We start from the raw sequence: 23,070 nt of genomic DNA, 5'->3' as shown, positions 1-23,070 counted from the left end.
ATATCTATAGCATTGCACGCCCACTCAACACCCACGAGATGGCGGATAGTAAATCCTCTCAATTGTATACAAAATATTCCTTTAGGATGTTTTTATATTCATATCAACATAAGAACGTGTGCGCATATGAAATTTGTATTCGTGTACGCGAGTATTTTGCTACTTTACCTTTAGGGGGCTTGTGGCTACCTTAAAAGGGTCAAATCTATAAAATATTAAATTACTGTGGTCAGCAAAATTTTGTATGCAGAATATTGATGAATGATGCTACATACTTCAAATATGTGAATATTCTTTCAATCGTCGTTCTGTTATTCAATATTCAATTCAATTATTCTTTGAGAGATATCTGCAATTATAACAAATATTTGCCTTTGGGATAGCCAAAATATTTATTAGTTGCCGTAGGACCAATGAAATCCTCACATAGAAAATATGCAAAGCTTCCTTTTCAAATTGCTTTATTAACAATAAAATAAACCAATAAAAATTTTATACATTAATCACATTTAAAAATTTTCAATCCCATAATCAATTGCCAAACATCAATAAAAAACGTCAGAGAAGCGGGATGTAGGGTGTGTGTTCACCTACAGATTTGTAACCAATGTTTATGTTTGTATTGGTTTAACTGTTATTGCGGCGTAGTGGATGTTTGAGTGTTTGTTAGCTGTTCATTTGTTGTTGTTATTGCTATTAGCCAACATCATCTGTTTTAAGTGTTTGAGCGTCCTTCCTTTGTGCTTTTCTGCGGCTGCTGCTGACGTTGTTGACGTCAATGGAATATCTCGCCTGGGATTTGTTTCTGGTAGTAGCAAATATGTAAAGAAATAAGTCGAAAAATGAATTGAGAATACGTAAATATTTCTATAAATACAATTATCAAGCGATTTTTTGTAAACGGAAATGGTGTAAGGGGGACTCATCATTTTTTTAAATTTTATTTGTAATAATTTTTTTATATTATTTTTTTAATATGGTTTTTTAAATGTATTTTATTTACGATTATTGTTATTGTTGTAGCAGTGTTGGTACCGTTGGCTTAGGTTGGGTTAAAAGCAGCATTCTGTCGCCATCTAAGAGAAGTTCTACACCTTTATCAGTTTTAGTTCAGAAAGTTGCCTAATAAAATTTTGTATTTGCAATTTAAGCTCACAAAATTACATTCGAAGTCCAGAAAATAATAATTTACCTTCAACTGTAATTTTCTGAACTTCAATCGTAATTTTATAAACTTCAGTTGGAATTTCTGAACCTCAATTGTGAATTTTTGAACATCAATTATAAATTTCTGAACATCAATGTGATTTTCTGAACTTCAGTTGACAGTTCTCAACTTCAATTGTTACTTTCTGCACTACAACTGAAAGAGGTGTAGAAAATGCACAGTTTCTGCTGGGTATGGAAGGTATACAGGGTGCAGATTCAGTAAGTGTGAGTTTTAAAATGTACACTTACTGAATAAAGCCTCAGATGGTGGGGACCAGTGCGGAGTAGAACTTAATTTACGCTGTTGAAATATGCTGATGTTAATTGAGCCATTGTTCCGAGAGGAAGTTCCCACCCCTCATCTACAAGGGAAGTTGATCATCGATAAATTTATGTGGAGACCAATTTGATTCCGAATATTTAGGATCGACCCAACACTCTTGCCAGCTATTGCTACATTGGGCTAAGGATGCACTTGAAAAGTGAAGTCCTCTCGCGAAGAGCAAAAAGTACACTCTAACTATAAGTCAGTCATTATACCTTTCCTCATTTATAGCTCACAGTCATGGACGGTGCCAAAAGAAGAAGGGTTTGTCCATGGCCATAAGCTATAATACAACGAATAAAAGTCTAACGACATCCCTTGTAAGGCTATGTTGTGCGAATGGATGAAGAAGCTCCGGTTCGAAAGTATTACCGCAATTGGCAATGGCTTATGGCAGAGACCTCGATTGAGTCGCTTTGTACTCTCAATTGGCGTCAGTTATCGCATTGCAGGGATGAATGTCTAACTTACTACGGAACGAGCAAACTCGTCTTAGTCATGGGCATGGACGGTATCATAGGAAGAAGGGTTTGCCCGTGCTATAATGCAACTCATAAGAGTCTAAAGGCTTCCCTGGTAAGGCTATGTTTTGCGAATTTATGAAGAAGCTCCAGTCTGAAAATATTACCGCAATTGGCAATAGCTTAGGGTAGATACCTCTACTGTGTCGCATTGTACTCTCAATTGGCGTCAATTATAGCCAATCAGAGATGACTGACTAACTTACTAAGCAACGACGACGGTCGTTTAGGCGACTAAGTGTCAATTAAGGGTTATAATGATTGCTGGTTGAGATCATGTACTGCTGCTATGCTTTTTGCGGGAGCCATGATTATGTGATTGGCAAGTATGACGAGAAATCTGGATGCCTTCCCGGGTTTTGAGTTGAGGGACAATCTTATCCATTTCCGCAGGCCAGTAGCATCATACGTGCTTGGTGTTAGGTTCAAGACCATTCTAAGCTTATCCCTAAGGATTCTAACGCTTTGTAACCTTTATTCTTTTTGATGACTACCTCAAAATCGTGTCTCGTGAATGCACGCATAGCCTTGAGGCGCTAAGACTATGTTTTTTTTTTGTAATATCAGAGCTTGGCTCTATCGGCATATTGTTATACATTGAGTAAACTAGCGGCTGGCGATGTTGGCGCATCTCTTGGGGCCTTCCGACGAAGCATTTGAATTGAAGATGTTTTCAATCCTCTCAGGGTTCATTCCTCATGATCAATCACGGACCGTTTGATTATTTAAATTAATTTAATTTTATAGTTTTTAAATAAAATAAAAATTTATTTTACTTAACTTTAGTTATTTTGTTTAATTTAATTTTATTTTATTTTCCATAATCTGATTTACTTTAATTAAATTTTATTTTATTCTAGCTTATTTTATATTTTTTGATTTTATTTCATTTTGTTTTATTTATTATAATTTAATTTAATTCAATTTAATGTAATTTAGCTTAAAATGATTTAATTTTATTTATTTATTTTAATTTAATTTAATTAAAATTGAAAAGAGCACGACGCAAATTGAAAGAGAAGCTCGTCCTAAAACCTCTTCGGCGGTTATCACGCTTTGTATTTATTAATTTACTTTAATTTTATTTTATTTAATTATATTTTATTATACCCTATTTTATTCTATTTTAATTCATTTTATTTTAATTTATTCTTATTTTTTTATTCAATTCGATGTTGTTTTATTTATTTTTTTTTTTAATATTTAATTTTTTCTCTTATTTTATTTTATTTTATATTATTAAATAATATTTTATTTTATTTTATTTTTTTTTAGTTATATTGTTCTTTACTTTATTTTATTTTATTTAATTTTATTTCATTTCATTTTATTTTATTTTATCTTATTTTATGTTATTCATTTTGTTTTCTTTTATATTTTATTTTTCTTGTATTTTATTTTAATTTATTTTGTATTATTAAATATTATTTTATTTGTTTGGTTGCTTTATTTTATTTTATATTATTTTATTTTATTTCAGATTATATTATTTTATGTTATTTAATTTCATTGTTTTCTTTTATATATTTTTTCTCTTATTTTATTTTATTTATTTAATTTTATTGTTTTTTTACTTCTTTTTTAATTTTTTCATTTCATTTATGTTTATTTTATTCTGTTATATTTTATTTCATTTTATTTTATTTAAATTTTTTAATTTTATTTGTTGTTTTTTTTTTTACTTTGCTTTAATTTTTCTCATTTTATGTGCATATTTTACTTTATTTTATTTTATTTAATTTTATTTCATTTCATTTTATTTTATTTTATCTTATTTTATGTTATTCATTTTGTTTTCTTTTATATTTTATTTTTCTTGTATTTTATTTTAATTTATTTTGTATTATTAAATATTATTTTATTTGTTTGGTTGCTTTATTTTATTTTATATTATTTTATTTTATTTCAGATTATATTATTTTATGTTATTTAATTTCATTGTTTTCTTTTATATATTTTTTCTCTTATTTTATTTTATTTATTTAATTTTATTGTTTTTTTACTTCTTTTTTAATTTTTTCATTTCATTTATGTTTATTTTATTCTGTTATATTTTATTTCATTTTATTTTATTTAAATTTTTTAATTTTATTTGTTGTTTTTTTTTTACTTTGCTTTAATTTTTCTCATTTTATGTGCATATTTTATTTTGTTTTATTTTATTTTATTTTATTTTATTTTATTTTATTTTATTTTATTTTATTTTGTTTTATTTTGTTTTATTTTATCTTATTTTATGTTATTCATTTTGTTTTCTTTTATGATATTTTATTTTTTCTTGTATTTTATTTTAATTTATTTTGTATTATTAAATATTATTTTATTTGTTTGGTTGCTTTATTTTATTTGTTTTTATTTAATTTTATTTCAGATTACTCTATTTTGTCTTATTTTATGTTATTTAATTTCATTGTTTTCTTTTATATATTTTTTCTCTTATTTTATTTTATTTATTTAATTTTATTGTTTTTTTTTTACTTCTTTTTTAATTGTTTCATTTCATTTATGTTTATTTTATTCTGTTATATTTTATTTCATTTTATTTTATTTAAATTTTTTAATTTTATTTGTTTTTTTTTTACTTTACTTTAATTTTTCTCATTTTATGTGCATATTTTATTTTGTTTTATTTAATTTAATTTAATTTTATTTTATTTTATTTTATCTATATTTAATTAGCGAGACATGCTCATATTGCCTTATACAATTGTTTTGTTTTAGATATTAGAAAAAAATTGCAAAGTTTACAAAAGGTGATGGTTACTAGGACATGTTTCTGGATTTCACTTCTTCATCATTATTTTATTCAATTTCATGCTATTAAATTAAGTTAATTTATTTTTAATTTAATTTTATTAATTTAAATTTAATTAAATTTTATTTGACCTTATTTTTTTAAATTTTATATTATATTTTGTTTTATTTTATTTTATCCAAATAAATTTATTAAAATTACCTTAAAGCCATTTTGACGCTACCCTCAGCTGACAAGAAAGCACTTAAATTCGTGTTGTTGCAGGGCGTGGCTGGCTGACTTTATTGACAATGTAAATTTATTTCCAGCAAAAATTTCGCATGGCTTTTTCACACAGTCTGTCATGTTATTTCTTATCCTTGTGTGCTACAACAATTTCTCCATAATTATTAATGCATACATTCGTATTTACTTATATTTCATCTAGAAAATTGTGAAAATTACAAAATTTTTTGTAGTTTATTTAATTGCTGCTGCGCCTCAAATTTGCGAACACACTTGTTCACTCTTCCAATGGCCGAATAACACGCGCACCACAGTGTTGGTCTCAACTCAAAATTGCACGCTCTCCTTTTTCTTTATTCTCATGTTTGAACTAGCGCTCTTTCGCTTGCTTACACTGCCGCTCTTTCTTGCGTGCGCTGCTTTTATTTTGTTTTTACAATTTCGCTGTTTTTACTGCCAAAGGATTTTGAATGTTGCCTCATTTGGAACTGTTTCGCACTACTTGTCACCCCATTTCTCTCGCTTCTTACATTCTCCAATAATTTTTTTTTCATCTTATATTCTCTTCGTTTTTTTGTTGTCTAAATTATCGCCATTAGTTGTGAAAGCATCTGTTTTCGCTTGTCCGGCACTTTTTATGAAGTTTTGTTTTGTGATTTTTGATTTTATTGTTGCTGGTTTTTCATTGTTGTCATTTCTGTTTTATTGTGTCTTATGGTATCAAATGCCACCAAGGTGTGACTGCGCTTTTTCGACTTTCGTTTAAAGTTTTTTTTGGAGCATTATAAAATGTTCATACGTACTACTTGGCGTATAAGTATTTTTTTTTAATTATTTGCTAAAGCGTAAACCATGTCGTATGCGCAATGTTTTTTTGTTCTCAAAGGAACTGAACTTAAACAACAAACTTTGCAGTGTGCGACGTGTTGTATGAGTAACATTTATAATTAAATATGTACATACGTATGCCGTGGCGTATGATCAACGTTTTGTGAAAAATAATTGGATTCTGCAGTGTTCCAATTTAAGAAATTTCTATTTTTCAGTGTCTAACGAAACAATTGTGTACTGCATTAAAATAAAAATATAAACTTACCAACGACGTTACAATAAAAAGTGCTGAGCAATGTTATAACAAAAAAAAAACCAACAAAAATCCAGTTATCCTGAACAAAAAAAAAATAAATAAAAAAGAAAATAAAAACAAGAAACAACAATTCTTCTACAAACCTTTAGCTAAATGCAAAAAAAAAAAAAAAAAAAATAAATAAAATATAGATAAAATAAATAAATAAAATACAGAATCATAATCTCGTCTCCTTGTGTTTAAACACCAATCTGCACCCCAAATATGGCGTGGGGTTATTGGAGTGCAACCACAGTGGATCGTGGTCGTTCACCACGTCGTAATACACAATGCACACCTCTACCGGTGAATTTAATGCAACAGGAAGAGGAAAATACCTCTAAAAAGGCACAAAATACGTCAATGTCAACTGCGGCGGCGGCTGGTGGTGGTGCCGCAAACAATGCAAATACTTCCGCCAATGGTACCGGCAATTCGAATACTTGCCCGAATACACCATCCGGCACACAAGCAAATCTTTGCTATAGTCCAACATGTCGCAGTCGTTGTAGTAGCCCCTGTCCGGGTAGTACATGCCCGGGCAGTCCGTGCGGTTCGATAACACCACCACCGCCACCACAACTTACATCGTCGCAACAGCATTTGCATCAGCACTCGAATAAGAATTGTCCAGCCGCACAACAAAGAATCAACTTGGATGATTATCCGTCACGGCGACAATCGTTGGATCGACTTGATAGTCCACAGGTAAACAGCATGTTATCGATTAAATCAGTTTTTGTCATAAATCGCAGTAGTAGGTACATATGTATATGCCTACAAAAGTGTTAGTTGAAATGATTTGTGTAACTAGAAATGTTTAAACGGCAAAAATATGGTTCCAAAAGTAGCCGAATGTATGGTAGAATTATCTTAGTGCTTAATAGCTTTGGCGCCTATACTCCGGTAGCTTGGGAAATGTGCTCTATTTAGAAGATCTAGCGCTTTATCTAAAAACAAATTTTTCTACCAAGCATATTAGTCTGCGGCCCAAAAATGCTATCTGAAGAGCCTCCATTTATGTTGCTCTAGTTGTAGCCACAAAAAACGTTTCGCAAAGTTATGGTTGTGGCGAGAATATGGATTATATATATAGCCGCGGTAGGTATGCCTGTCGTAAGAGGCGACTAAAATATTAAACTGATACCAGTGGTTGTGTAGCGCAACCCTTTCAAGGGATTGTCAGCGCAATATATAGCTCTTCTAACCCAATTGTCAACCTCACCTACCCGTGGCGAATCCAGTTTCTTTAACAGCCAAGGCTCTGGCGACCCCAAGTTCCTTATGGAACTAGGGGGTGGGAGGGCGGTAATGGCCTAGAGGGTTTCATGTGGTCATACCAAAATCGTTCCCGAGATGGGTGCTTGTTACCGGAAAAGAACCATCAACATCGATAACACTCCCCAAGGCCTTCGGTGAGTATCCTTATCGCTACAACAACAACAAGGACAACAACAACAGCACTGTTGACGGTTTATCAAGCGACGCCACTCATTTAACTAAAGTCAAGCAGTCGAGGCAAAATCGCGCCTTCTCTTGCTACGTGTACTTGAAGAGGTATTCCATAATTGTGAAAAATAATTCCAGATGGCCACTGAGACCCACATATGAAGTGTTCAGGCAACCTTGGTCTCGCATCAAAGAGAGTCGAAGCAAATGCATAGTTAAAATAATGTCTTCCATCCACTTGGGTCTCCACAGAGCACAGTGTAATGAGAATACATGACGAGCGCACGGAAATCTAAGCGGTTAGGCTTTTACAGGGCCGCGGAAGATTTAAATGATCATCTTATCTGGCTAAAACACTAAGCGTATCAATAAAATTGCTTAAGCTGTTTACTTAGCGGCTTCTTCCTATAGAAAATAGTCTTCCTACATGAAGAAGGAGTTTATCTCCCTTACTGAATGATCATAACCTAACACAAGCTAACAGTGGCTTGGCTGTAAAGGCGCAAGCGTACTGGGCCATGTCAGCCGTCAAGCAGACGACTTGGTTTAAATTCCAGGGGAAGTACTAAAGATGAACATATTTCGGGTCACGGCCTGTTGACTAGACCCCTTTTTTTGTGGGATGTTTAATTGCGATGGCTGAGTTGTCGAACTGAATAATCAAAGTGTCTTTAAAGTCACCAGTACTTTGAACATGACCTGTGTGGACAGCGCTCCTACGTGGGCTCTAAACGCTAACAGAAAGAATTATTGATCGAATGTTCCAAATCATTTGCCGATAGACCTGATCGATATGTTGAAGAATGTCGGCAGTCGTGGATGGGGTTTTGGGTTCGCTTCCACCGCTTTAGTAGATATCACTAGGTCTAGAGGACGTCTTTCCTGGACGGGTCCATACCATTTCTCATAGCGCGCTTTGTCGTCATCATTTCCATTCATAACGTCCAGAGCACCTTCACTATTAAAGTTCAGTCCTCTCAGACGCATGCCCTCAAATCATTAGTCAAAGAATGTTTCCCAAAGTTGTCCTTAAAAAAGCGTCGATCGCAAGCGTCGTTTCTATTTTTATTGGTAATGGTTCATAGCACCTTCACTATTAAAGTTCAGTCCTCTCAGACGCATGCCCTCAAATCATTAGTCAAAGAATGTTTCCCAAAGTTGTCCTTAAAAAAGCGTCGATCGCAAGCGTCGTTTCTATTTTTATTGGTAATGGTTCATATGTGACCTTAACCCTTGGTAAACTGCCTCTGCTACCAGCACAGAGCCGGTACACCGAACGTGAAAGCCCTTACCCACTGAAGGTTTCTTTTTTTTCTGCTCCTGTTCAGAGTTATCAAAGGAGAATGTACATTTTGGGAGTGGGCGACATTGTAAGTATTTCGTTGTGAAAGAGGTGGCAACCCTACTCAAACTGAATCACAAATATACTCTCAACTAACACATTTGTCTGCCATAATTAAGTCAAATAATTTATAATTATCTTCATGCATTCTACATTAACCATTACAAATCTTCATTCAACGCTGCATGGAACTTTCATTACTCATTGGGCAACCCTCACTGACGCCCAAAACATCGTCACTATTGTGAACATAAATTAAAATGAAAAATTGCAATCATCAACCTCATCATCATAAATATTCACCACGATAATTATACAGTCAAAATATTTCGGTCTACAGGCCAATCAACTCTCGGATATTTTATGTCGTGGCGCTGTCGTTTCATCAATACAATCGGCAAATAATACGCTAACGCGCGGCGTGTCGCTACATAGTCGCAGTGGCAGCGCTCATGGCAGTATTCACGGTGGTAGTCATCACGGCAGTTATGGCGGCGGTGGCGGCGGCGGATCTGGCAGCGCGCACGGCTCAATGGGTTGTCTACAGGGTAGCATGGGACATTTAATGGGCGCTGGCGTTGCCAGCACCAGTGGCAGTGTGGGCATGTTAGCGGGCGCGATCGACACAGGCGAATATGATGTGCCACACCCACATCCCTATACACATCATTATATGCAAACATCTACATCGATAACACCGCCACATTCAACAATGAGTTTGATTGGTTCAAGACCTGGTTCGGCTGGTGCTTGTCCGGGTCATGATTCGGGTTCGGATTCTAGTCAGGGCTGTGGTGGCGGTGTTGTCGGTATTATTAGCGCTGGGAATGCGCATGGTAATCAACATATGTCAGCGCATATGATGAGCGGTGGCGGCGGAGGCGGCGGTGTTGGTATCGGTGTTGGTGTCGGTATGGGCATGGGCATGGGCATGGGCATGATTGGTGGTAGCGCTAGCGGCATGAGCGGTCACCATAGTGGCAGTGGCTCGTTAGGACGTTGTTCTAGTCGTTGTCATAATACAATGAATACAACAACAACCACCACCACTACTGATGATTCAGGTGGCGGCAGCGGTGGTAGTGGTGGTAGCGTCTTCATTGGCAGCATCGGCCCTGGATGTCGTATGGGTGTAGGTGCAATCAGTGGCGGTGGCGTTAGCGTTGGTGTTGGTGTGAGCGGCATGGGCATGGGTGGTATGGGCATGAACGTTGGCATGGGTATGATGAGTGTTGGTGGTGGTGGTGGCGGTGGAGGCAGTATAATGGATAACCCACCACTTCGTAGCAGTTTACATGGTAGTGAGGGTAGTGGCTTAAATATATGCGGTATGGGTGGCAGTGTGGGCAGTGGTGGTGGTGGCGGACGGAATAGTACCATACACAATGGACATCATCATCATCAATATCATCATGAATGTATACATTATGAGCGTCTACCTATACCTGTTCCTATACCGACTGTGCCAACACAACAACAACACATACATTCAGAAGAGGAAATCGAACCAGCTTATGCAACAGGTACATATGTATGCGAGTTTATATAATGTTTATAGGCAACGTAAGTACGCTTAAGGGCATAAGTAGTAGTGCCGACAAGCATAATTGTCTCGAGAGTATCCTCTTATATTTTTACATAAACATACAAATATACATAACGATTTTTATTTGAGTGAATGTGGTTACTTGTGTATTATTTGCTGATGATTTTATCAGCTGTTACAAGAATTATAAATGGGTGTATGTGTGTTTGAACATGGCTTGCATGGATTATGGATAGTACTTTGTATGCAAAATAATGCTGTATCGTGTGGGTGAGTTGGAAAATACAAACACTTCAACAGAATGAATGTGGAAATGGCTTTGGTACCTTTTGTTTATATCTTCGTCTTGAATTCTGTCAGCTTGCGCTTTCATTGGTCTTTTAGCAGTAGCTTGGAGTGGGAGTGGCCCTGGTTGCATTTTTTCATACATTGTCAAATTATAGATGTGTTGCAGGGGAGGGGGAAGGCACTACAATCCAAGGTGAATGGACTACATAGTCCTGTTTTGGGTTGTGGTCGTTAACAGCTTACCACAAGACCCACAACATAGTGCATGACTGTCTTATTATTCTTCTTGTAGCGATAAGGAGACTCCTTGAAGGCTTTGTTAAGTTGTATAGATGGTAATAATCCTTTGCCGGAAATTGATTCGCTGCTTTCCGGAAAAAAACACCATGAAAGCAATAGTTCGATCATCTTGTGAACGCTTTGATATGAGAACTTTGAACCTCAGTTCATCCAGCCCCTTCCTTCTGTGCGAAACTTTCCAGAACATGGCCTGCTAAATAAAAAGGATTCGCCACTGGTAGGCGAGGTTGACAATCGGGTAGGATAAGCTATAAATCACGCAGGCAAGACTAGTGTCACACATTTTGTAAAACTGTACAAAATACCATAGTTCAAGCTACCATCTATTGAGAAGGTAATGTTGGTACTTTCTAAAATTGAGGAGTAGTGGGTTGAACAAATCTGGGCTAGTTGATTAAATAGCTTACGGATGGCTCAACGCTCCTTTTTTTTGTCAAGTGCTGGAGACGAGCAGTATTTTTAGGCTACTTTCCCATCGAAATTCGCCGATTTTTAATTAGGATGTGAAAGGGAGGTTAGCCGACCCTCTTACAATTTGCGAATTTATTATTTAGTCGGGAAGCTAAGCGAAAATTAAAACCGGCGCGGGCGACGGTTAAATGTGCCGATTTCTAAGCTCGAATGTGCACAAACGAACTGGCTTGGCTTTGAGTTAGGTCGCGAATTCACTGCATCTTCAGCATACACTCCAACCGGAGGTATTTGCCAGTAAAGATTAAGTGAATAGGATGTTATCCATTGGCGCAAGTGATAACCTACGTACGGGCGTGCCACAATAGCCTATTCTTTCCTTCAGGTTACTCGCCTTACCTTTTTTTTTAAAGAATTGTCAAACTATTTGGATCAGCAAATCTTTGTTGGGAAGAGGTATTAATGCTCAATGATAACAAACAATATCCTGTCGCATGCAACAAGCTCTGCGCATCATAGAAAGGTGGTGTGTTACTAAAGATCTATCTATTAATTCTAACAAAACTATCCTATTCGAGGTGTTTCCTCATTAAGTCAGACAGTTGAGGTTGTCAATAGCTAAATATAAGCTGCAAGTTTAAGTTGGCTGATTAATGCAACGTCTTCCAAGCGGAAGTTGCCGCGATTAAGGATCCACCGCATCCTAGCCAAGCGGCTATCAAAGTCTTGAGTTCAACTATAGTGCGATCGAGGATGGTCTGGGAGTGCCTGACCTCGCTTGTGGTTGCATCGAACTATTTTATGATAAAGATTATCTGGGTCCCGGGCATAGTGATGTCCCGGGCAACTGTCAAACGGATGTGTTAACCATGATCGGTATAATTGAAACGGATGCACATGGATGTAGGAATTTAGGGACTTCGCTAGCCATTTATGGTCTGGTCATGCATAGATGGGCATCGAGTTAGCTCAGAAAGCGTTGGGTGAACACCAATTCTTGCAGGGTAGCAAGATCCTTCTGACCGGAAGTGGATGGCAGGGGATCTGCCGAAATGATTGGATTCACTGGAGTTTTGACAGGACACTGTTCTATTGGAATCCATGCGATACGTTTCTCTAAGTAACAATAAGCTTACGTCACAGTTATTTTATGTGGTATCACAACGAACCTTCATGCTGTCCAAGTAAGCCGTTCCTACCAGGCCCGCTACTATCTAACCTGACCTAACCTAGGATGGGCAGATAAAGCAGCCAAGGAAGCGGCAGGGCTGACCAGAAGTCCTGTTTACAAAAAAGTTTCCTATGAGCTATACTAAAGCAATTATACAGCAAGAAACGCAAGAAGCATGGCGTCGTGAATACACAGATGAATCGACAGGCAGTACCACAAAAATATTCTTCCAGTCGCCAAAGGAAGCAGAGATATTTAGTGAAAGATTTGGCGTTTCATTCGAAATGACGCAGTGCTTAACTGGTCACAGCTCCTGTAAAGCCTACTTGAAGCGCTTCCATATTATAGAAACAGACTTATGTCCATGCAACGAAAGAGAAGCACAGTCAATTAGTCACTTAATCTACTCGTGTCCCAGTTACCAGAATGTGAGAAGAATTCATGAAACCCTTTGCAACATACAATCATACAACATAATAGATATTTCACATAATCAGGAATTGATCGAGTCTTTAAAAAAATTTATTAGTAATATATTTAGTACACGAAAAATATTGAATTCACTGCAATAAAAAATATTCTTTACTGTATGCTAAGTTCAATACCTGAAATTTTAAACTCAGGTCTGTATCCAGTTGCAGACAGTATTGTTTCATAATAACATATCACAAACTATACTCACATGTATGTATGTATATATTAAGTTGTAAAAATTTTAAATTCAAGTTATATACATAAAAAGATACAAGAAAAGAAATAATACATTTCCTCGAAGCGCGGCTAGCATGTAGAGACCAAAGAAAAAAAAAACCTAGGATGTGCTCCCTGGCATCAGGGACACGAAGGTAATTAACAAGCAGACTACATAGCCAGGCATGGTGCTTTAGCAGCACACTAGAGAAAGTATAAGTTACTGAGAAACAAGGCAGCTCAGACAACAGTGCTTTGAATGGCCAGGGCAAAGATCTCTCTGGCAAGGCAGTTACTCTTCCATCTAGGTGGCGTGACTTGTAATCGCTAGGGTTTCCTTAATTGGAACTCGGGTATACGGCTTACTTCCATACATTTCTGAGAGATAGCGTTTTCCCAACGAGAGCAAGACACAGTGAACGCAGCCGCCGAAAGACAGAATGCAAAATACTTAACTTAAAAAATTAAGAAAAGTGACACACTCCAGAAAATGGGAGTGTCCTATAAGTCTTCACTAAAATTAAAACAGCGACAAATTATAATTTTTTTTTTCAAGCATCATCACAAAGCCGCTTATTTAACGCACGTTTAATTTAAATTTATTTAGTTTTCTTCGATTGTCATCTTTTTAACACTCATTCACTGCTTCTGCTTTGAATACACTGCTTGCTTCAACTACCGTCTTAGCGTACGACTGCGTGACACATTTAGCGGGTAGGTGGGGACAAATTGTATTGTTTATTAGCTGTTATTGTTTTATTTATTGCTCTCTTCCTTCGTATTTTCGGTAGGTTTATGCTCGATTTGTTGATCAATTGAAAAATAGTTCACGGGCAAGAACTCACAAGCGCGTATCGTCGTCGTATTTCCTTAGCGGCTTTTAGTACAAATTGAAGTCGAGCGTAAAGAGCACATGCAGGTGTTGTAGCTTATGGGCTAAAAGCATATTGCTTGCTGCGCTCAACAATCGAAAATCGTAAAAAAACAAAACAAAAATTCTTATCTCTAAACAAAATTTGGTGTAAATGTTTGTGATAGTCAAGTGATAAGTTTGTTGTCGATTTTAAAATTAGTAAAGTTTATGCAAGGCCAAACAAAAGGTTCTTGAAAAGTCAGTTGTTTTGGCTTCCTAAAAGTGTTGTTGCGCTTCTTATTATTGAAATTTTGTCGTATTATGCAAAAACAAAATTAGAAAGTGTATGAGCTCTTTGTATATCAAAGAAAGAAGGTTTTTACTTATAGTGCACTAATTCTTCCACCGATGGGATTAGAGTTCACGCAGCCAATGTTTAAGATTCAATGATGATTTTGTGGAGTGGTATCTGTGAAGTAGCGTCTCTCTATGGCATACACACTTCAACGTTCTTCATGAGCGGCGCTGGAAGTTAGTATGATAATTAAATACAGGTTTTTGCTATTTCTGTTTTGATAAATATTTTTCGTTAATGTAAGATATGCAAATTTAGCCTTTTTGGCGTTTTTTGTTATCAGTAAGTTCCGTAAGTAGCAGGCAAATTTAGGCAAAACAAGTAAGGAAGCCTAAGTTCGGGTGTAACCGAACATTACATACTCAGCTGAAAGCTTTGGAGACAAAATAAGGGAAAATAACCATGTAGAAAAATGAACCGAGGGAAACCCTGGAATGTGTTTGTATGACATGGGTATCAAAAGGATGGTATTAAAGAGTATTTTAAAAGGGACTGGGCCATAGTTCTATAGATGGACGCTTTTTTCGTGATATCGCCATAAAGGTGGACCAGGGGTAACCCTGGAATGTGTTTGTACGATATCGGTATCAAATGAAAGGTGTTAACGAGTATTTTAAAAGGGAGTGGGCCTTAGTTCTATAGGTGGACGCCTTTTCGAGATATCGCCATAAAGGTGGACCAGGGGTGACTCTAGAATGTATTTGTACGATATGGGTATCAAATGAAAGGTGTTAATGAGTATTTTCAAAGGGAGTAGCCCTAAGTTGTATATGTGAAAGCATTTTCGAGATATCGACCAAGATGTGGACCAGGGTGACCCAGAACATCATCTGTCGGGTACCGCTAACTTTTTTTTTTTTCTATGTAATACCACGAACAGTATTCCTGCCATGATTCCAAGGGCTTTTGATTTCGCCCTGCAGAACTTTTTCATTTTCTACTACTTAATATGGTCGGTGTCACAACCATTTTACAAAGTTTTTTCTAAAGTTATATTTTGCGTCAAGAAACCAACCCAATCACCTTTTTTCATCACTTTTTTCGTATTTGGTATAGAATTATTGCATTTTTTTCACCTTTCGAAATTTTCGATATCGAAAAAGTGGGCGTGGTCATAGTCGCATTTCGCCCATTTTTAATACCAAGATAAAGTGAGTTCAGATAAGTACGTGAACTAAGTTTAGTAAAGATATATCGATTTTTGCTCAAGTTATCGTGTTAACGGCCGAGCGGAAGGATAGAGGGTCGACTATGTATACAAACCTGGCGTTGGCTTCAACCGATTTTGCCCATTTTCACATAAAACAGTTATAATCATAGAAGCTATGCCCTTACCAAATTTCACAAGGATTGGTAAATTTGTGTTCGACTTATGGCATTAAAAGTATTCTAGACAAATTAAATGAAAAAGGTCGGAGCCACGCCCATTTTGAAATTGTCTTTTATTTTTGTACTTTTTTGCACCATATCATTACTGGAGTTGAATGTTGACATAATATACTTATATACGGTAAAGATATTCAATTTTTTTTGTTAAAATTTTACTTTTAAAATTTTTTTTTAAAAAGTGGACGTGTTCTTCATTCGATTTTGTAAGGTTCCTGCCAAATTTCATCATGGTATCTTCAACGACTGCCAAATTACAGCTTGCAAAACTTTTAAATTACCTTCTTTTAAAAGTGGGCGGTGCCACGCCCATTTTCCAAAATTTTACTAATTTTGTATGCTGCGTCATAAGTCAACCCACCTACCAAGTTTCATCGCTTTATCCGTCTTTGGCAATGAATTATCGCAGTTTTTTGGTCTTTCGGTATCGAAAAAGTGGGCGTGGTTATAGTCCGATTTCGTTCCTTTTAAATAGCGATCTGAGATGAGTACCCAGGAACATACATACCAAATTTCATTAAGATACCTCAAAATGTACTCAAGTTATCGCGTTTACGGACAGACGGACGGACATGGCTAAATTAATTTCTTTTTCCGCCCAGATCATTTTGATATATAGAAGTCTATATCTATCTCGATTAGTTTACGCCGTTACGGGGTACCGTTATGCGAACAAAGTGAATATACTCTGTGAGCTCTGCTCAGCTGAGTATAATAAAACATAGTTATATATCGATAAGACTCCAGCGGGTTATTGGGCTTAGAATATACCCGCAGCAGGTATGCCTGTCGTAAGAGGCGACTAAAACCAAGTTGATTCAAAGGGTTGTGTAGCGCAACCCTTTCAAGGAATTGCCAGTGCAATATATAGCTTCTCCAACCCAATTTTCAACCTTACCTACCCGTGGCGAATCCTGTTTCTTTAACAGTCGAGGCTCTGACGACCCCAAGATCTTTATGGATGTAAGAGCTGGGAGGGTGGGATGGCCCAGAAGTTTTCATGTGGTCATACCATATCGTTCCCGAGATGGTCGGGGTAGTACCTATATGGGGCTTGTTATCGGAACGTGCCGGATCTGCATCCGGAAAAAGACCATCAACATCGATAACACTCCCCACGACCTTCGGGGAGTGTCTTTATCGCTAAAACAACAACAACGGAGTAATTTAAACTAGGTCCTGGTTTATGATGCATTTTTTTCAGAATGCTCGTCGAGCACACGTTTGGTAGCACTATGTACACATTCAGTTTATGACAGTTCTCTAGAGTTCGGTTAGTTCAACCTTACCTAAACCGATAGGTGGCGCCGGAGTCGAAATATCTCCAAAACTCACATTAAATCTATGTAAAGCGATATTTGTTTTCGTTTCTAAGCTTCAAGCGTTTTTGATATTCTGACAACTTTAACTATATGAAATGTAAAAAACCGATGCCAGAGTTGTGCCACCTTCAGGGTAATTTCACGTGAAATTTTAGTTTCGTGAACGAAAAGTTAGACTCGATACTTCTTTCTAAACTAGTATAAAATACTATACATAATCTTCCTCAGGACCCGGTTTACTAGTTTAACGAAAGACTTCATTACATGCACAGCACGTCTGTTTAAATTTTCATCAGACTTTTTCTTAAAAACCTCGATTTAAAAGACAAACTTGTTGATTACTAGATTTGTAATCTACAGATCTCTGCATTAACAAGATTTGTAGGACACGCAAGTGTTTTAATAGTGTGCCATTGGATCGACATTCATAATCCGGATTATGAAACCAATTCTTTTTAAGTTTGGGTACTGGCGCCATTGGCCCCCTTTTGGCCGCCGTGGTTTGGTGGTAGCGTGCACCTCCTATCACAACGAGGATATTGAGTTCATCTCCCGAGAAAAGTAACATCAAAAGCCAGTTTTTTCAATTAGACAAAAAATTATTCGCCGTCGCCCTTTGGAAGTGATTTTGGTGTATTTCTGCCATGAAGAGCTTCTCAGTGAAATTTCATCCGCCTTGCCAAATATTTTTTTTGTTTTTTTAGTAGATACAAATGCCGCTGATTAAGGCAAAGCTGGTTTTTAGCCTTTAAATCAGATAAATTGGTATCCTTGTATCTTTAGCCTTTACATAACACCTTTCGATAACCGAACGATGTCGCTCGCTCCATTTGGCCTTAACAAGCGCAAGTGAAATCTTTGCACCATTGAGTAGAATGGCTACATAGGACGTTTAACGGCTATACTGGAAGTGTGATGGCGCAAAGATTTCACTTGGGATTGTTAAGGCCATATGAAGCGAGTAACATCTGTTGATGTTTTGTAAAATAGTGTAAAAGCGCCAGTGGAGCCTACCCAGGTATCAATGCAGTAACCTAACACCACGTGGACATTGTCGAACTTTTAGAATACAGAATATTTACGAGTACTGTGGAAAAGGTTCACTTCCAGTCGAAAGAAAAGATTGAAGAGAAATAGATGAATTGCATGCTCCTTCCGAAAGCAGTTTCAAATACTAACTTCCGAGTTAAACTGGCCAAGTTGTCAGTTATTACGGCAGCTGTGAGTAATATTGATTACAAAACTAGGCAACACTTTTAATGATTTGCCGTTTCATTTAAAACTTCTGGCGAACTATCTTTGAACTCTAGATGCCAGGTCAGGGGTATTTGGAAGAGGCCTATTCATATTCATTCATAATGCTATTCTGGAAACTTATTCAAGGTACATACATATATGAAATGTGAGAACCAAACATAGCATAGCGGTAAAATAGGAAAACAAGACCGAAATTGAATGCGACACGCCCATATAAGTAAATCATAAAACCTTAAAAGTGAGTTCATATACAGCCTCACCCGACGCCTACTAACCGTGACCTGGCTTTGTAAACTCATTCGTCATATTTGATCTTTTGTGAACATAACATTTTGCTTCTTCAAATATCAGGCAAGTTTCACCGCTTCTCTTTGCGGATGTTGCACCGAAAATCGCTATGTTTAGATGTAGCCGCTATGTTTTAGTCACAGCGTGAGCCTATTTTGAACAGAAGTCACACCGTATAAATCCTGGCGCTGTTTAAAGCTGCCACAAGAGCGCTTTTTGTTGGCTCTGCTTATTCACCACACTTCTTTCCATTATTACTGGGATCAGGTAATTAAGGTAATTTATTTCAATCTGCTTGGATTTGTGCTTTATCAGACGGTTTTGGTACATTCAATGGATATGCATTGTGCATTGCAATTTATCGCTTAAGGTGGCATTAGGCATGAAATTTACATCTTTAGCTTGTATTTTTGAGTGCTTTTAATTTCGTAATGCCGGAGACAAAAACAAAGTTTTTCTTTTCCTCCTACGCGTTTCGGCACTATTAGTACCATCTTCAGGGAGTCGGTTACTTAAATATATCATATTGAAGTAACAGTGAACCAAATCTCATTCATACCATCACTATATCAAATATTTACCATAGCGAATGTTGCTTTATTGTTCGGTCGTTTAGAATGAGTACCAAAGATCAACTTAACAATTGCTTTTATTTAATTTTTTTGTGTGAGAGAGTATTGCTACCAAAGTCGATTATGCTGAGCCCTGTATGCGTCAAGAGGCACATCACGCGTATGATATGAATCATATCCATTATTATTCAGCATATTCCTTTCACAGTCTCCTCCATTCAAAAATTCTCTGCTACACGCTGGATTCAATTAACTTCTGTTAATTATTTTGCATGCCATCGCCCCTTGTAATTAATTTTATTAATATCTTCCGTTGTATCTTGTCTTGTGCCTGTGCTCCTGCTTCTTTATGTCACTTTCCATTTCTATTGCTCATTAAATTTGTTTTCCAATACTTCATATATGAATAAAATTGTACTAGTATTAACAGCTTATATCCACATTCATTTATATTTTATACTTAAATGTCCCATTGCTTATTCATTGGTTTTTTGTTTTTTCAGACTCATCACTTATGTTGAGTTTTAATTTAGACACTTGTGCAGACAATTATAATTTGTTATTGATATTGTGGTGTCATTGATAAAGCTCAATTTAAATGAAAGCAGAATTGGAAACTCATATCACACGAGACAATTTGTTAGGTAGCCATTTTGACAAATTTAAATTTTAAGATCTCGAATTTGTCATTTATGGTCTTGTTGCAATGGTTTGTAATAGGCATCGAACCAATTGATTTAGAAAACACTGTATGCATCTGGCAATATTGCGCAGTCTCAGGGCTCAAGGGGTTGAGAGCGCACCACGTAGGCCATGCTATCCATGTGTCTACCTGAGCTACGCGAGTTGAATCCTGTGGCATGCTTGAGATATTGATCATACGCTAAAGGAATTCACTATAGACACAGATGTTATCGGCTGAAAACCTGACCCAGCCTAATTCACAAGGTATTTTTGTGTTTAAACAAAGCCTACATTCCGCTAACGTTAGTTTAGGTTATGTTAAACTGGACGGTCATCGAAGACCTAACATAGACCGATTGTGTCCATAGTATTACCAGAATTTGTTTGACGACCAAACAATAAAAACCCCAACTAGGCAACAGGACTTATGTAATAAAAAAATAACACCATCCTCCTGGCGAATACATACTTTTTATAGGACCTAGCTTAATAGCTGACTCAAAATCTGACAACTCCGCCGCTCCTTCACCTTGCGAGTACACAACGGGCCCAACCGTTTTTTCCTACAGCTCGTACTTCCCAGATCTCCTAATGACGAGACGTAACTTATAAGCATGTGACGCTAGAAGGCAGTGCCCCGTTAATATGCCCATCGTGAGCCTTATGCCTTCTCTCTTTAGAGATATAAGCAACTTTGTCAATCTAACGTCATAGGATTTGCACATGATATTAGCAATTTTGAACCTCTGCGTTCATGTCCAGATCTTTCCTACTTGATAATTCATATGCAACTCCTGTCTCCTTTTCAGGACAATCCTTGATGAAGTACATACTGTGTGAGATTATTGCCTTGATCGCCGCCTGAATATCACTATACATACATATATATTGTAGTGTGTGCTATTGATATATTGTATAAAGTATTCAGAATGTGTAAGCGTAGGTAGAGTTGATATGAACGAAATCGCATAGCAACTCAAGGCAAACAAGTCACCTATAAGTTAAAGTCTCTGAGAATATGATAATTTGTATGCATGCAAGTGCATGAAGAGATGTATACACTCTGCTGTTTTGTTGAAAATAAAGAGCCAGATGTAAAGAGGCCTTCGGAGGTTATCACGCCTTACATTTATTTATTTAGATGTATAATAGCAAACATGCGCAAACGCGTGATACTTACAGTTGTCCTTGGGATGATTTGTCTGCGGGCTGAATTGTCCTTGGAATACATTGTCCTTTTACTTTTACTTCAACCCCTAGTCGAGCTCTAGTTAATTTAAAAACATTAGTTCTCTTGACGCCAACTTGTATGTTACACATTGAAATGTATAACTACTGGGAGTACTCACGCCTTTTATATATAAATTAATTTTTATTACTAGGAAATCATATTAATCCATTGTTCTTCATGCGCGCCCCTTTATATGCATTTAATCTCTATTCATATTCACCTCGAAATCGCAATTACTGTGAACATATAAATATTAGAAAAATGCAATTATTTATTGCTCGCAAATTCCTACATTTTATATGTTTCCATTAACCGGAAATGCTTTCGAACAGTAGTGCTTCTATCGTCCGTTACATATGTGGAAGCGTTAAACATTAATTTATGAAGATGCAAACGCAATCGATCAATTAATTTCATTGCTTCGTCAAGAGACCAATTGAAATGACCTTGTTTCAATGAAATATAATAAAAATTAACTGTCCGCCGATATCTGCAAAGAGACCGCAGTAAGAATAAAAGATAATAAAATACAAATTAAAAATTGGTATAAAATATTTGGGGAAAAGCGTCGAAATGTTTGTGTATAAATTTTAGTTCACTAAAGAGTACGAGGATAAGCTGGATTTGATTTTGGGGGTTATCAGATCCCTTGAATGATTATTTGCACTGAAAGAAATGGTGCTAGTAAAATCAACAAATCGGTTCTGTTGTTCTTGACTTAACGGAGATTCGGGGAAATTGATCGAATTATGGTTAATTCGACCGAGTTCTTTGTCAAGCGAACAAATTAGTTTAGTCATTTCAACAGAAGAGAAATTGTCGCTCTTAGTTAACAAAATTTTGTAAAATTGACAGATTCCCAATCAATCTAACTGATTTTTCTGTTAACACAACTGATCTTACAGGTAATTTCAACGGCGATCAACTGTCAATACATGAGCAAATTTCAAAGAGAATTTTACGCTCACTGCGCTCTCTACTTTGTAGTTATGACGATGATGCCACTTGGTAAAAAAAAACACCAAAATAAGAAAAAGCTCAAATCGAAAAAACACACAAAATGGGAAAACAATAAATAACTAGTTTTTCAGTTATCAATACAAAACGAAAAACCCCTTTTTTGAATTTAATGTGCAAAAAATTATGAGATACCCGGACACCTATTTATCGGGTACAATTTTGCAACTTCTCGTGCAAGCGAAATGCAAAATTGCGCCCTCTTGTTGCAAAAGTTTTGCTTGGACGAACAGGATTTCTCCAAAGTTAGTAACATTTTAATCAAGTTTTTATGTGTTTTCACTTACGCCAACGAATCTAATAAGATAATAAAAAAAACATCCTCTTTAAAGTTGATGTTTCCGACAAAATACAAGTTTGAGTTGTTTTGGAATCGTTTCAACTTAAAGTGTTACGAAAATTAAACTTGCCGAATTACATGTAAAGTTACTCCAGTGGTGAATTACCTTCCTGCGATTTGATTCTTTACTTTTCTATAACTTTCAAGTTCTCTTTTTAAAATGTTACGTCAAACATTTATACTACAAGTTTTGTTCGAAACAATCAAGTGTGGCAACTACATGCCAGAGAAGAAATTGAGAATGAGCTGAGCTGCAACTGAAAGAATTGAGAATCAGTTTTGTGACTACTATTTTCATTTCTATATTCATATGTATTGTAACGAATTTACTGCAAATCCTCTTATTTGCAACCTTCTTCTAAGTTCGAATCACTAAACCTTTGAATAAATAACTCCAATATTGAATA

The 23,070-nt window shown here is 36.2% G+C and overlaps 1 protein-coding gene and 1 long non-coding RNA gene across 6 annotated transcripts in view; one reads left to right on the top strand and one right to left on the bottom strand.

Annotated features, from left to right (window-relative positions):
* The window catches only part of aPKC (protein kinase C iota type), a 105,831-nt gene that overhangs the window by 55,809 nt on the left and 26,952 nt on the right, over positions 1–23,070 (top strand). For 2 of the 4 annotated variants that reach the window (XM_067771392.1, XM_067771390.1), the window contains exons 2-3: positions 6,082–6,869; positions 9,293–10,475. The exons of the other annotated variants lie outside the window; for them this stretch is intronic. In XM_067771392.1, coding sequence (XP_067627493.1) covers positions 6,387–6,869; positions 9,293–10,475 — 1,666 coding nt within the window. In that variant the 5' untranslated portion in view covers positions 6,082–6,386. The remainder of the gene's footprint in view (positions 1–6,081; positions 6,870–9,292; positions 10,476–23,070) is intronic. 4 annotated transcript variants of the gene reach the window in all.
* On the bottom strand, positions 451–21,526 carry LOC137243570 (uncharacterized). Of its 2 annotated transcripts, XR_010950556.1 has the most exons (4): positions 21,425–21,526; positions 21,256–21,342; positions 5,012–6,103; positions 451–805 (listed from the first exon to the last, which is right to left on the bottom strand). It is a non-coding gene; the product is annotated as an uncharacterized lncRNA (long non-coding RNA). The 2 variants fall into 2 exon arrangements; XR_010950555.1 differs by lacking the exon at positions 21,425–21,526 and having other exon boundaries at positions 21,256–21,385.

This window comes from Eurosta solidaginis, chromosome 3, assembly GCF_040869045.1.
Source record: "Eurosta solidaginis isolate ZX-2024a chromosome 3, ASM4086904v1, whole genome shotgun sequence".
Taxonomy (NCBI): domain Eukaryota; kingdom Metazoa; phylum Arthropoda; class Insecta; order Diptera; family Tephritidae; genus Eurosta; species Eurosta solidaginis.
The sequence above is the reverse complement of the archived record's forward strand: the minus strand, read 5'-3'. Positions and strand labels throughout refer to the sequence as shown.